The 15,299-nt window shown below is 35.2% G+C and overlaps 1 protein-coding gene across 1 annotated transcript; it reads right to left on the bottom strand.

The window, feature by feature from the left end:
* Positions 1 to 542: 542 nt before the first annotated feature.
* LOC136815293 (uncharacterized) lies at positions 543 to 2,934 on the bottom strand. Its single transcript, XM_067071733.1, has 3 exons — positions 2,855 to 2,934; positions 1,536 to 1,985; positions 543 to 1,118 (listed from the first exon to the last, which is right to left on the bottom strand). The coding sequence occupies exons 2-3, from the start codon at positions 1,961 to 1,963 to the stop codon at positions 602 to 604; spliced, it is 945 nt and encodes a 314-aa protein (XP_066927834.1). The 5' UTR covers positions 1,964 to 1,985; positions 2,855 to 2,934; the 3' UTR covers positions 543 to 601.
* Positions 2,935 to 15,299: the final 12,365 nt, after the last annotated feature.

Here is a 15,299-nt window from a genome sequence, read left to right as displayed (position 1 = left end):
TCAATTTTTAAAAAATTGAGCGCGCAAAAGTAGAGTATCTCACGGAATATAGAAAACCGCCTGTTCTAGCTACAGCCTCTTTCATCAAATATGAATATTATAGACTATAAAACGAACCTAAATTTGCTATGTACTTGAGAAATTTAGGATTGCACAAAGCAAGCACACTTGAAGGGTTTTGACGATCTCGATTCCGAACATAGTCGTTACTGGTCAAGAAGCTCCTTACTACATCTCGAACCTCACGATCTGTTCTATTGCGTAAAATGTAAAAGATTGAGAGACATCCTCGCTTGTCATTTAACTGTAAATGCCAGTTGGCAAAACTGGCTTTGCATGTCTTTAGAACATGTGGAACATCTGGAAACAATGACAATAGAGCTAGGTATGGGTTAATTGATCCAGAAATCAATTCTTCTTGAAGTTGCTTCAAACACTGCTTGTTGCCAGATTCACAATCTACTGTGATAACCATGACAACCCGTTTTATGCAGCGAAGATTATTTGCAAGACAGGAATCACAGGCTTGCAGGGAAGGGATAGTTTCAGTTTGACCTTTCTCGAGGCATGAATGGCATAATTCATTATTTTTGTAGCACGTTTAACAGTAGCTCTCGCATATATCAATAACGTCTTTTCCTAAGATTAAATCAAGCTCTTTAGTTTTGATGACACAGTTTTCACATGTTTGAAGAATACGAATCTGTTCTGTGAAAGACTTCTTTATGTTATCTCCTGACTTTCCACTTTTCGATGCGTAGTTCACAGCTACAGGTAAAGAGGAATCGTTATCAAGGCTCGTTAAAGATGAAACGACTACTTCGCATATTATGTTTTCCGTGATGGTATCCTTGTCAAGAAAGGATTTGGACTGACATTCTTGGTAGTTTATGTCCATCATCTCCAGTCCCACGTTGACATTTCTTCTTTCATCAAATTGAATGCATGGTTTAATTGCTGTACCATCGTTAGAAAAGGCTACAGGGAGAACTTCAACAACATCATTATTGACAATTGATTTGTTAACGGCTTGATCATTGCTCTTTATGAGACGGTATAACAGAAGCGTTAAATGCTCGAACACACCAGGTGATGTTGTGTATGCTGCCTTCTGTTTTCTAAAGACAATTGATAAGTTAAAAGTTTAATAAGGAAGATAGTCCAGGCAAAGTGTGCAAAAAATGTGTGCAATTGTGCATTTGACATTGAGAAATTACAATTGAGTAGAAAACATGAAATTTGGTACAATGGTACTTTTGGGGGTAAGAAACATTTTAAGCCTCTGACCCACTTCCGGAACTGTACCAAATTTCATGCTTTCTACTAAAAAATGCACAATTGATGCACACTTCCCCTGGACAGTGCGAATAACTTATCATAATTTCAAAATGAAAAATGCCGTGTGTTGAAAGGGAGACACGAGGAGTTTCCAAGCTATGTCTTAATAACCATCTCCATTCACTGTGGTAATATTCCATACAAAGGAGACCATTATACCTACAAATATTTAAATATGAAATTAATTAGGTGCATACCGAATTGTCTCGATCCCTGGCCCACCAAAATTCATTCGTACTTCATTGGATTTTGTTTTCTCGTTTCCTTGTCGCATCGGACCACGAACGATGTTGTATGTGCTTTCCCCGCCGTGATGAAGGATTGATGTGAAGAATTCGATAACGTCTTTATCATAAGGATGCTTGCTGTCGTAAAAGATGCTTGTCATGTCGTCTAAGTACTTGTAAAATATCTGGTCTTTTCTGATATGACCATCCCTTATCAACTTATCTAGACGTTTGCACACGGGGTCTGCCTCCACATCCGCAATACACAGGAGCCTCCAATTGGGATCAATATCATACATGTCAATGATTTCAACGTCAGAATCGTATATAACTTCAGGTTCGCTGTATGGCTCTTTCATGTCTTCAGAATCTGACAGTTCGAAATCTTCCTCAGACATTTCGATGTCCGAATCAAATGATCTATCGAGAATAGCCTTAATGTAAATTTTAACAACAAAGAAGCTAAATTTTCCACGTCGAAAAATAAAATTACCCTGGGGGGGGGGGTTGTCACTCGATTTCTTAACGACGGCATGTGCCACCCAAAACTTAGCTTTCAATATCGGACCCTTATAGTGCAGGTCTTAAATCGCAGAAACGCAGTTATTAGGACAGTTTTTGTTAAGCAGATATTGAAGTGAACTAATTCTACTTTCTTGATTATTTTGATTTTTGCCCAAAATATACCCTTACAGTGCACTTCTCTAAAAAGGTACACCCTTACAGTGCATTTCGAGGACCTCAAAAAACCTACCCTAAAGGGCGGCCACATGCCGTAGGTCGGACCATATGAGTGCCCCCTGGGTAAAATCGTCAAAGCTTTAGGAGCATGCATTTATGAATTCCTTTTTATTTTTAGAAAGATTTAATTTGGTGAGTTGGGTTAATTAGACTAACAAGTTATGGGTATGTAGGGTAACCTTACTTAAACCTCGAAAATCTTTAAAAGGGTTACGAGAGAACTATGCTCAAAATCATAATAATCGAAAACTTCTTTCCTTAGATTTTTTAAAAAATTACCGAAAATCGACCAAATTTGGAGCAGATCTATATAAGGGTAGCAAACCCAATAACCCGGGTCGAAAAAGTGCAAATTGCTTAAAATTGAATTCCGGTATCGATGGAGTGCCATCGTATTATATATTGAATACAGGGGATAGCAGGTAAAAAGGGAAAAGTTGATGATACAAAACATGACAGGGAGGTTTTTTGGAATAGGGATATCTTTCGTTTTTCGTGAACTAAAACTACAGTATTTACATAAAATAGTTAAAGAAATGATTGATTACTTGCTCAAGTCTTCATCATCGCTTTCAATTTCGATGTCGGAGTCGACAGCAACACGGACTTTTTTCGTTTTATTCAAGGAATGTTTTCCTTTCTTGTTCTTTTCAGCACGCTGAGTACACGCATCATAATGCTCTGAAAGAAAAATTGCAATATTTTAAATGTTGACTTAACATTTAAACCTTCAAAATGTTTTTGTAAAATTCGGATACTACTACTACTGCTACAGTGGCGGATCGGAAGGGAGTTCAAAATTTATGGCGGAGAGTATTAGCCACATTCCGCGGACGCGGTCGAATTGGCGTGTAGGGATAAATTTTTCAAAATGGTAGATTTCACTTTCGTTTTCAGTTAGGCGGCTTATGGATCTGAGCACTATAAAAAAAATAAACAGATTTAGCAAAGAAGAAGCTGAGGAATCAGGGGCGGATCTAGGATTTTGAGGGTACCATGCAAAAACTTAACCTTTTTATCAGGTTTACATTAAAATTTTAGTCGGAATTAGTGTGAAAAGTGTGTCCTTTCTTTCTCTCATAAAAACCATTAATTTTCAGTAATTTAAACAAAATCGTTCTTTTCTCTGTATAATAATAACAAGACCAAATAAAAGAGAAACCATATAAATATTTAATGAAAAGCAAACAGCAAAAGAGCAAAACAAATTTGAGAGTTTTATCTATTACTGTACTCTGTATAACAAGAAAAGTGTGTAAAGATAGAGTGAGAAAGATCTCTTCTATCAAATTTGTTTTTTTAAATATTTGAAGTCATAAAATATTTTTCATGAATTACATTTTAAAGATATTACATATATACCTACAAATATATTACAAACAATCCCACCAAATAGAAATTCTTGTTGATACAAAAAAATATTTTGTCTGTTTTGAAATTTATTTTTAATCTTGAATTCCAAGAGTTCCATACAAAAAAATGTCATTTAACTGTAAATCCCATGTTGTAATTTGATCAGTGTCCATAGGCTCAATCTCACTGCCTCAGTCCACAGTGGGATTGAATTGTATGCAAAGTTTTACGACTACACAAATGAAAATAATATAATACACATCCTGAATTCAAAACTACGCCAACCAGTACACATACAACGGGGTGGAGAATTCTACCGTGATTGACTGCAATAATCTTGAGGACCCTCATATTGTTTGTATATGTAATTCTTTTATGAACTTCAGAATTCAGTTCTATAAAAACATCCATTATTGGCATTAATTTTTAAGCCAGCACATAAATGTCTTCTGCAACCTCATCCTTGAAGCATGACCTTTGATGTGTTTGTACCCTTCGTGTATCCTATTAAACATCGAGCTGTCAGTAAAGTGTTCAACAAAGCCAAGACCAAAACCAAAACAAAGCTAAGTGAGCAACTATCAAAAGAAATCTCCTGATGGTCAACCTCCTGGTTGTTGTTGGGGTTTCGATTATGTACTGCTTGCTCATTTTCTCCATAGCATTGTTCTTGAAACTGATAGAATTCCAGATAAAAAACCCAACGCTTCTTTATTTACTCGTTCATATTTCATTTTCTTGATCAGTTTGTACTGGGATTCAGGAACTATAACATCTGGTAAATCATTAGAAGATGATTTGAAACAAACTCCAATGTTCAGAACATATGACACCAAATTTCCAATAAATCCTTCTGTTTTAAAAAGTTTTTTGTACTGTTTTCACAATTCAGGATCCTTTGGCAAACGATGGAATTCAATAGGGTTACCATTAGAGTCTTTCACTGTCTTTCGATCTGAAAGTATTAAAACACAAGCTGGAACTGCAGTTACTTTTCATTGTGGATTGTGAAAACAACTCCAATCTGCTAAAAAATTCAGTCTTCTTTTAAAACTTTTCCTCTAAATCTTGGTTTGTTTTGGTTAGGAATTTTCGCAAGATGGCGCATATCATCGAAAAAATCCCTACAGCTAGTTACCAGGCCCTTTTACGGAATGTGGCTAATGGATACCAATATTCCTTATTGAAATCAACACTACCCGTCATAAATTTTTGAACCCTTCCTCAGATACATCAAAACATTTGTATTTATAGAAAGGGCTCTCGCAAAGGAGGATTCGAGGATGACTGAATTTAGAAAAAAAGTTTTCAACTAAAATTTATGTAAAGGATCCAAAAACAAGTAAACGTTTCTCGTCAACACATTGTTCTTAGTTTCTGTGGATAGATTTTATTCTGTGACAGCCGAATATATCTATATCAGAGGAATGTAAAGAGATGGAAAAACAGCTTCTTGAAAACAATGGAAAAACGGCTCGTCATATACCAGGTCTCTTGCCCTTAAGGGAGTTTATGTCGAGTAAATAGGTTTCTTTTGTTATCGCTATAAAAAATCTGCATAATTAGCGTGTTGTGACAAAATTATTTTGTTTCAAGCCTGATTATGCGCAAACTTTTAGGGCTTATATTTTGAGTACACCTTTCCTATACGAAAGGGTACCTATATCTTCTTGCTCAGAATTTCCTAGTGACTCTACTGATATAACCGCATCATGACCGCACCATAATATGGAAAGCTAGAGCTCCAGAAAATTATAACTTCATCTTGATTTTACTCGACTTCTGACAGTTTTACAAGAACCAATTTAATATCATTGCGTTAAGAATTTCTGTTGCTATACATTGGTAAAAATATTACTCCTTATTCTTAAAAATTGAACTAGTAAGCGGCAAAAAAGGAAAAAAAATTTTTCATTTTTATCTTCAAATCATGTAGAAACCGTCCGATTTGTATGGCGAGCCGACTTTTCTGGACTTTCATTTAATGAAACATGAACCTAATCAACGTTTTTACAATAGAATTTTCAATAGAAGTGACCTTTGAACTTTGAGTAATCAGAAAAGCTGTTTTTCCATCTCTTTACATTCCTCTGTCTATATATAATGTACTTACTTTTCTTGAAATATTCTATCCGTCCGGCAGTTTTCGCGTCGAAACGTAACATAACTTTCGTCTTGCAACGCCCACAAATGACATCCCATGGCCATACCCGGGATTCTTTTCTAAACTTCACAGGTCGATTACCTTCTACAGCATTCAATGAACTTCCTGACAATCTTCCAAGTTCTGAAATCATGAGAACAAAAATAAAACTAGCGAAAAGTTATTCTTTACATATTATACTATTAATAAAAACTTTTACCACAGTGAATACCAAAACCAATATCAGCATTCCGTATTTCAAGATATATTTTCTTCGTATATCAAGTTGGCACAACGTTATCAAAAAGCGTATCCATGTTTTTCAAATTGTGGGAAAAGGGGAAAAGAAACCTTAAAATTAATAACAAATTTAGAAAATTTTGACCAAAGGATTTCAAAATTCGCCGAGAGAAACTTTAGGCAAGAATTTTTCCTTGAATTTTTGCACAGCCAGTAGGTTAAAAATGTTTTTATACGGGATAGTAAAAATAGAAATCGAATTTTATGTATCCCAATCCGGTAAAAGTGCAGTATTGCTTGCACCGTTCTCAACAAACTGATCAAAAACTCGCGTGGTGAGCTAGTGCAGCGAAGGTTTTTGGATTTAAAAAAGGTTAAGTTTAAATTAGACATACCATGTAACCTGTCGCTCCCAAACATGACACTTGGTAGCTAAATCTTTAGTTGACTATCCGTGCGAATGGCAAAGGTAACGGTTCCAGATGGGCCTTTTACTCCTCTTGAAAGAAGCACTTCGCAATCTGACCATTGTAATGTCTTTGCTATATCTCTCACACCAGCGTGTTCCCTTGAATATAATGAAACATAACATTATCTTTTCTGAAGATTTTTGAATGTCGCCACTGCCTAATTTCGGCTTACGCCAAAAAGGTTCTCTAGAATTCTTTAACAGGGTAATTCGCGGCGAAAAATTCTTTAAAAAGTAAAACTTTGAAATCGAAAAAAACTCACAAAAATACGGTTGTTCTGCCGACCTTGGACAGGATACTACCGAGAAAAACTTTAGAAAACATGCTGCTGAAGGCAACGGCGGTTACAAAAGGTACCCAGTGTTTTTAGTGGAGAGCAATTACTCCCATAACAGGAATAATAACAAAAGAAACACTCTCCGTCATTAATTTTCAGTAACTTCTGTAACCGCCGTTGGAAAGCTTTCAGAAAGTTCGTCCTGAAAAGTGGCAAAAATGAATAGAAGTAGACAAAAATTAAAAAATTATCTTATTTCCCGTACCCAATTTTGCCCAGGGCAGCTTAGTCTATTTATCGAACCCTATGCGTTAGAAATTAAAAATATTGTTGCTTACGTGAGGGTTCTTTTCAATGCCGCCAATGATTTTATATTCTTTGGAATCATGATATGAGCTGTTTCTTTATGTGCATAATCAGCTTTTGGCTTTCCAAGTTGATAGAAGAACACCACAACTTCCACTTGAACTTCTTCCCGCTCTCCACCAGTTTCTGATCCTGCCATGTCTTTGGTTGTGTCAGGTTCACTTTTCAGAACTGTTCCCGTTTCACAACACACAAACCAAATATATTTCAGGATTTCAGACACACACAAAATATACACACATCACCTCTCTCTCTTTCATTTCCAAAAAAATTTTTTTTCAAACAAAAATGACAAAAAATGGAAGAAACCATGGCAACGCACACAATTTCTTTACTGTGTCTTTATGAAACAAAACATCTCTGTCTCATCTCTCCGAATCGTGCTCTCCTCAATGTCGCTTTAAAAAATAATTTTACACATTATGTAGCAATCAATTATTATAAAACAAGTAAGAGGGAGACCTTTTATTACGAAATGAATACGGGCGGGAATAGGGGCTTTGAAAGCATTCAAAAGAGTTTTTCAGTTTCACGCATAAAACGTACCGTAATTTCTCTAATTTAATACGTCCTCTAATTAATGCGAGGAAATTATTTTCGTCATTTTGAACTAATTTAAATCCGCTAATTATTAGTGCGAGCACCCATTTACCTACTTTTGATTTTCCTCTAATTTAATACGGTAAAGTTCAAATTTTCCTCTAATTATAGTACGAACTGATTTTTTCAGGATTAGTTTTGTTCTTTCAAATTTTTCAAATTTTCAAAAATATTATTTACAATTCAAAAGGGTCGTCATCGTCATCGTCTTTTTCAGTGGCATCGTCCTCTAAATCTAAGATAGTTTTAGCATTACCCATGCATTGTTCGTAGAATTCTCCACTTCTCACTTTGCTTGGATCAGTTGTTGTGATGCCACATACTTCAAATGATCTGGCTACCATCTCTTTGTCGTTTGACAGAACTTTGTGTGCTTTCTCAACCCAGTCTACAATATCTTGTTTGCTTGGTGGTGGAAGCTTGAAGTCGGGTTTTGATGAGGGTTCAGGCATTTTCTCGATGACTTTAGATACGTGTTCAACCCAACATTTTCGCAAAATGGCTTTGAAAGGTTTGTTGATGCACACATCCATTGGCTGGCATTTCGATGTGCATCCTGCTGGTATCATTAGAGCATCGCATTTATTTTCAACCAACTTACTCTGGATATCATCCGTTTTGTGTGCTGCAAATGCGTCGTACGTTAACAGCGAATTTTCGAACCCGATATCCTTGGAGACCTTCTTGATGTATTCTAACCAGATATCATCAAGCCATACTTTCATGAGATGCTCGTCCATCCAAGCCTTTTCTTGGCATTTTACCACAAATCCTTCCGGTATTCGCAGTTTCTCAATGGTTCTTTCGGTTTTGCCTTTGAAGATTACCATTGGAGGCAGCATGGTTCCGTCTGCAGCAGCTGACAGAACTACGGTGACATGCTTTTTCTCACCACCTGATGTTCTCACCACACATTCTTTGGTACCGGTTTTAGTGATGCTTTTAGCTGGTACCATATCAAAAAATGCCGGTGTTTCGTCCATGTTCCCAACAAGTGACAAGGGATATTTACCGATCCTCATGTAGCGACCAGCATCAAGATAGAACTTAGTGATAGAAGATTCTAGTTGCTGGGGAAGCTTTTGGCTGACAGATGTTCGGCTGCGTAGGGATAGTCGATGCCTTGCGAAAAACTTTTGGACCCAACCACGACTAGCATTGAATGTGGGATTGTGAGGGCAGATAACACTTCTTCCTTCTTCCCTCTCCTGTAAAGCGAGCACAGATACTGGAAAATGCATATCTCTTAGCTTGAGAATCCAGCATACAAGATCATTTTCAACTTCTAAGGGGTATGTTAATGGCCTACCAGCTCCTGAACGGTTTCCTTTGTCAATCGGTTTAACGTTTCTAGGGAGGGTTTTCACAATATTACGAAGGGTGGATTCGTTAACATTAAAAGCTTTGGCAGAAGCCACAAAGTTTTGCGTGAGTAGGTAGTGTTCTCTCATTTCCCTTTTTGTTTTCTCGGTGTAACGTTTTCTGGTGGAGTGTTCAATTTCGTTGGCATTCTTCACGCTGTCAGGGTTTAAGTAAAAGTTGATGATAACTGAATCAAAATACGTGGCTTTTCGTAAGAGATCGTTGTAGTCATGATTCCTTTCCAGCATTCGATTGATTTGGTCATCTGTAAGTGAATTTGGTGGTCGTCCGACACGCTTTTTACTCGGTGGGGGTGCTGCTGCTTTACCTGAAATGGTAAAAATAATAATTCAAATACTTTTACCAAAAAAATACCAACTATATATGGTAATTTTAACGCAAAGGGAAGATTTTATTTGTTCTTCGCAGAGCAAAATAGTATGTACTTACTTCTTAGATATACCACAGAGTCATCAACTTGATTTTGTCCAGGTGCCAGGAAAGATGTAATAGTTGACTGGCGTTTCCTTTTGGTATTCGATGCTTGTTTTAAAAAACCGATTATATTCGTTTGGGTAGACATTTTCTTTCGAAGAACAAGAACAAAATAAACCACACGTGTAAGTTCAGAAAGATAGATCTCGCGAGTGAAAAGTGATGGCCGAAGAAAACATTCGAATGTCAAAAACATTCGATTGTGCTGTGAGTTTTTTTAACAAACAAAGTTCCACTGCAGCGACTTCTTTTTTTCTCAGGTCGTTTCGACAAGAAACAGCTTTGCGTATACACAACAACAAAAATGTGTGACAATCTTTTTAAATCTCTTCTTGTTCAAGATTTAAAAATTCCAATAGTATTGGAAAAGGAATTTACAGCTGCTTGTTGTATTAGAGGATACCATATCTACAGCTGGACTGGGTGGACTGCTGATATCGGCTCCATTTTGACTGTGAAGCCAGAAGTTAGACCTGGTGCATTAGTCGAAGATCAATACGCGATTGCTATCTGTAGTGATGGTCAAACGGTTGGACACGTTCCCAAATTTTTGTCAAAATTAACATATTTTTTCATCAAGAATGGAGGAGGATTGTCGGTGAAAATTACAGGAGAAAGGAGATACTCTCATGACCTGCCTAAAGGAGGAATGGAAATTCCCGCAAGCTTTATTTTTAAGACTGAGAACGCTGATCTTTTCGCCCAAATGAGGCAGATGACACGTGAAAAGTTGGAAGAGTTTGAAAAGAGAAGAAAATATGGGTTAGAAAAAAGCTTAAAAAAGAAAGAAACAAAAAACAGAAAATAAAAAAAATTGTCTTTTTTATTTTTCCTCCAATTTAGCGCGCCTTTACAAAGTTTTTCCTCTAATTATTAGTACGATAAAAAGATTCCAGATTCAGAGCAATTTATATCCTCCTATTATTAGTGCGACACCTCCAAAATAATTATTTTTTTGGTCGTATTAAATTAGAGAAATTACGGTATAAAAGGTCGAATTCACGTATTCACGCAGAGAAAATCTTATTTTCACGTTCACGCAGATATCTCATTTCACGTATTCACGTGTCACGCCAGCCCCTGGGGGAGCCCCATACAAGGTATAAACTCTATGCTCAAGTCTACTTGCAAAGCATTAAAAAAAAAAGACTAAAATCACACCTTTTATTAAATGGATAAGAAAATGTAATCTTTTCGTCCCTGAATACAGAAAGAAAAAATTCTGATAAAAACACAAGAATACTACTATACAAGGTATAAACTCTATGCTCAAGTCTACTTGCAAAGCATTAAAAAAAAAGACTAAAATCACACCTTTTATTAAATGGATAAGAAAATGTAATCTTTTCCTCCCTGAATACAGAAAGAAAATTCTGGTAAAAACACAATACTAACTATAGATAAAAATCTAGATGAATAATACAAGAATACTACTATACAAGGTTTTATACGTAAACTCACTCTCGTTCAATTTCTTCCAGTATGGTTAGAACTGCATCAAATCCTTTTATTCCAAGCGTACTGAGGTTTGGAGATCTACAATATGGGGGGCATTCTGTTCCAAGGAGAATGTTACATAGGCTGCATGCTATTAACACCTTGCAGCATTGTGAGAAAAAAAGGCTCCTTCTCGTATTCGTTCGTGGCAAATTTTGCATTCTGTAGCTTCTCTCAAAGGGTTTACCAATTTGAAGCTTTTAATACCATTTGTGAACGTTCTTCTGAGACTTTCGAAGTTTCCATTTGTTATCCCAGTCATTGATATCACACCCATGTTGTTATTCAACACTTATTTACTGTGTTTGATTTCGTAATACTTCTAGGGGAACTAGCAGACTGTTGAGTACAAGACGTAGGTTGTTTAGAGATTCCAGGAGCTGGGTTTCCAAAATCAGGTAATGGAGGAGCTCTATCCTCTTCATCGTCACTATCGTCGAACATTGCCAATCGCTTTCTACCACGTGACGTATTAGGTTCAACTACATAAAAAGATTTTACAGGGTGTCAATGTACTGATTATAATATAAGACAACTATCGTAAGCTTCCACAAAAAACTTACAGTTTTAGGCAGACTATTACAACAAACCAGTACAAAGTTTTGTGAAATAGATATTCATAGTTATTTAGATTCCAATGGGGAGGGACAATTCTAAAAATCACTTTCATTATAGGGGGGTTGGGGGTTAACTCATACAAAACGCAGTATATAATCCTCTGTTCCAACAAAACAGAAATTTCAACAATTCAGAAGCTCACTGAAAGGTAACCCTTACATGTTGGAGATACAGTTGATTTCATATCATTAGCAAAATCGTTTGGATCCATTATTTCACTATCTGAAAAATTAAGTGTTACAGATTTAATTATCACATCCCCATAACTCGTAATTACAGTCAATGAAAATGCAACTTAATGGTTTACCTTTAAAGCAGATATCAAACCTACAAAGAGTCGAAACTCTGTGAATAAACTATAAAAAGTAAACTCTTCATTTGCGTGCTTATAACATGTCGATACTCACTTCCAATAGAGGACTCTGCGTTGTCCCTTCTTATCTCTCTTTCAAGTTTGTACTCTTCAGTTTTACATTCGTTTGCTGTGCCTGAGGGTGAAAAATAGGATATGATAGTTGCTACAGCTCCCTGCTCCTCAAGTTTATCTAATATCAAGGGCGATCATTCAGTTGCTGATTGTCACCATGACACCATACTATGGTGGTGTTTTCACAATTAAATTAGTTACAGATAGTACGTATTAACTTCAAATTAGTGAAAAATTACTGAACAGGTTAATCTTTCTGACCAGGCTAAAATCAGTTTGCTGGAGATGTTTCGAATTGTTCTTCCTGGTGGAAATCTTGTTCCTAGTCTGTATATGATGGAGAAGTCCATTGATCCATTAACAACCAAACCAAACTATTTCAATCTTTGCTCAGTTTGTCACTCACAGTTGACTAACAATATATGTGTCAATCAGGCTTGTGATAAAAGTGAAGATGGATATTAAAAGCTACATTGAACAAATTATTTCTGGTAAGCTTGCATCTAATTTTTCTAATATCACAAGGCGAGGCCAATTTATAAAAATTATAATATTGATTTCCTAGAAAGAAAGTTCCAATGTAAAAAATAAAAGTATCCCTCTGAGGAAAATAGTCTTCAAAAATAAATGTTGTGATTGTATGACTAAAAACTATTACAGTGGAGACGCCTTACGAGTCAACATGCTCTTATTTTAAAATTGCCCGGCTTGAGCGGGCAATTACAGCTGTAACTGCCCAGGTTGACTTTTTCCTTTGTTTTTTTTTTCTTTTTCTTTTTGTGTTTAACTACCAAAATATAAAAGTGTATGAGAAACATCAAAGTTTGAATTTTAATCGTGGTAATTGAATTTGATTACTGATTTGTCCTCTTTTTAAGGTATGTGTACACTTTTTTTCTGATTTTTTGTCAAAAAAATTTTTTTCAGTCAAAGTGGAAGAAAAGTTACTGGATTTCATTTTGGTAAAATTGCGATCTTAAAATCTTTTTTTGGTCCAGAGTTATAACCATTTAAATTTCAAAACAAAGTTCGTCTTATGATGGATTATTTACTCAAATAATTGTCTCATTCGGAAACAACAAAGACAAAAGAGAGAATTCAGCTGATGTTTATTCTCACCTCTATTGAATAGTAATATTTTTGACACATTTCACTGATTACTCAAATAAACAGCAATCATCACGTTAAAAATTTCAAATTGATGTAGAAAGAAACGAGATTTTACCACACCATACTGCTTTTAACGAAGTTAAAGTCACCCATAGCATTTAGATATCGACTTCATTCTTTTTTTATGAGATTCCAAAAAGATCAAACTTAAAAAGTGTCTTAGGATTTTATTTCTAACCGAGTTGTTTTTCCTCAATTTACAGATAACTGAAAAAATCACATTTAAATTTACTTTTTTATCGATAGTTTTACTGAATTTAGGATTTAAAGAGTTAAAGTCAATTCCAAAAAAAATCCCAAGATACTTTTTTAGTTCGATCTATTGGGAACATAGAATCGAAATTATTTTTTCAAAATTCAAAAGCTATGGGTGACTTTAACTTCTTTAAAGTAGGTAAGGTTAAAATTCTTAAGATCTTAATTATATCCTGCCCAGTTTTTTAAATTCAGCTGAAACTTTTACCATTAGAAAGAGAATATTATTGGCTTTCAGAAAATATATACTTTTGATGTATAAAAATTTGTTGTTCTAAAGATGTGATCAATTAAAGAGAATGTGTCAAGAAAGGTGAACACATACCTTAAAAAACATTAAAACATTTGAATTTTTTTTTAAAGAGGAGAGAGAGAAAAAGAAAAGGAGGTTCGAAACTTTCAAGTTTTCTCCCTAAATTTAAGTTTTTAGGCATAACAATTAACACGGAATAGTATGGTTTTATTGGGCTATTTTGGATTAATAAGCCCTCGTTTCATTTTCTTGGGCTTATTAATCCCAAATAGCGGCCCTCTTTTTATTCATACTATTACTATACTAATGAAGTAATTATTGTGCTTTATTTTCTAAAAACTTGCTGTAAACCTTAAAAATTCATGTACATTAAAGAAACTTATTTGGACGAAAACAAAGTATGGCAGATTTGTTCAAAATCGGTTAAATTAACTTCCCGCCGAATTTAATTTTTCTGCCATATGCCAAATTAAATTGCCACCTAAAATAAAATTTTCATCTGTTGTCCGGTTTTTCGCAAAGGTACTAAAAAAAGTTGTATTTTCCATCTTTTTACCATGATTTTAGACCTGAAGTTCACCTGAAGTTAACTGCCAATTAAAATTGCCACCAAAATTAATTTTATGCAAATATATGCAAAATTAAATTCCCAATTAGTTCCTTTAAAAGGTATTTAATACTAAATTTTGCGCATTTTGTATCCTTTGCACATAACTTTGTGAAAATTAATAATGATTATGTGATGAAAAGAGGTGATTGTTCTAGGACATATTTCTTCAATTTTACTGTTAGATCGCTAGTCTCGATTTCCTACACAGGAAATTCCTATTTTCATGATAAATCAATATTTTCCTAAATCATGAATGTTTCTTCTTAAAATAAGCAAAACAAACATTGTGTTTTATCATAGAATTACAAAATATCCATTACGTTCTTAATTTAAGAAATTATTTTCTGCTTCTATTTCCAACGGTGGGCGGGCGTGCGAAAAGAAACCGAAATTAACCCGAAAATCAATACTATGCGTGTTGCATTTTTCAAATCTTCCACTTTTTTGCAACTTTTCGAACGATTCGAACATTCTACGGACAGACTCACTAAATCAAGTTTAGACTTACGAATTAGCATTTTAACATGGTAAGTGCAACCAACCATAGCAAATCGGGAAATAGGCGGGAAAGTCAGTTATCGGTAAAATCGGGATTCCCCCCCCCCCCGACAACAAGAAAGTAAACAAAACATTTTTGTCAACAAAACTGAAAATCTGGAAACATTTGTGGTGTCACTGATTTGCTGGGTTTTTCTTGCTGCCTTGACTAGATTGAATTGATTCAATTTGCTTTTAAATTATCAACAACATAAAAAGTACTGCTGTTTTTCATCCTGGTGTTTTTTCATCCAACAAACCGACAAATATCAAGACGCAGAATATTCAAAATAGGCTAGCTCCTCCCTCGCACCAGCACC

Source organism: Clytia hemisphaerica, unplaced genomic scaffold (assembly GCF_902728285.1).
Source record: "Clytia hemisphaerica strain Z4C2 unplaced genomic scaffold, Clytia hemisphaerica genome assembly, whole genome shotgun sequence".
NCBI lineage: Eukaryota > Metazoa > Cnidaria > Hydrozoa > Leptothecata > Clytiidae > Clytia > Clytia hemisphaerica.
This window is presented reverse-complemented; position numbering and strand designations above follow the sequence as displayed.

Bases quoted from the DNA above. Each gene is read 5' to 3' on its own strand.
- LOC136815293 (XM_067071733.1), bottom strand. From the start codon at position 1,963: ATGTCTGAGGAAGATTTCGAACTGTCAGATTCTGAAGACATGAAAGAG. The intron at 1,119-1,535 runs GTATGCACCTAA...AATTGTCTTTAG, and splicing joins CCAGGGATCGAGACAATTCG to AAAACAGAAGGCAGCATACA.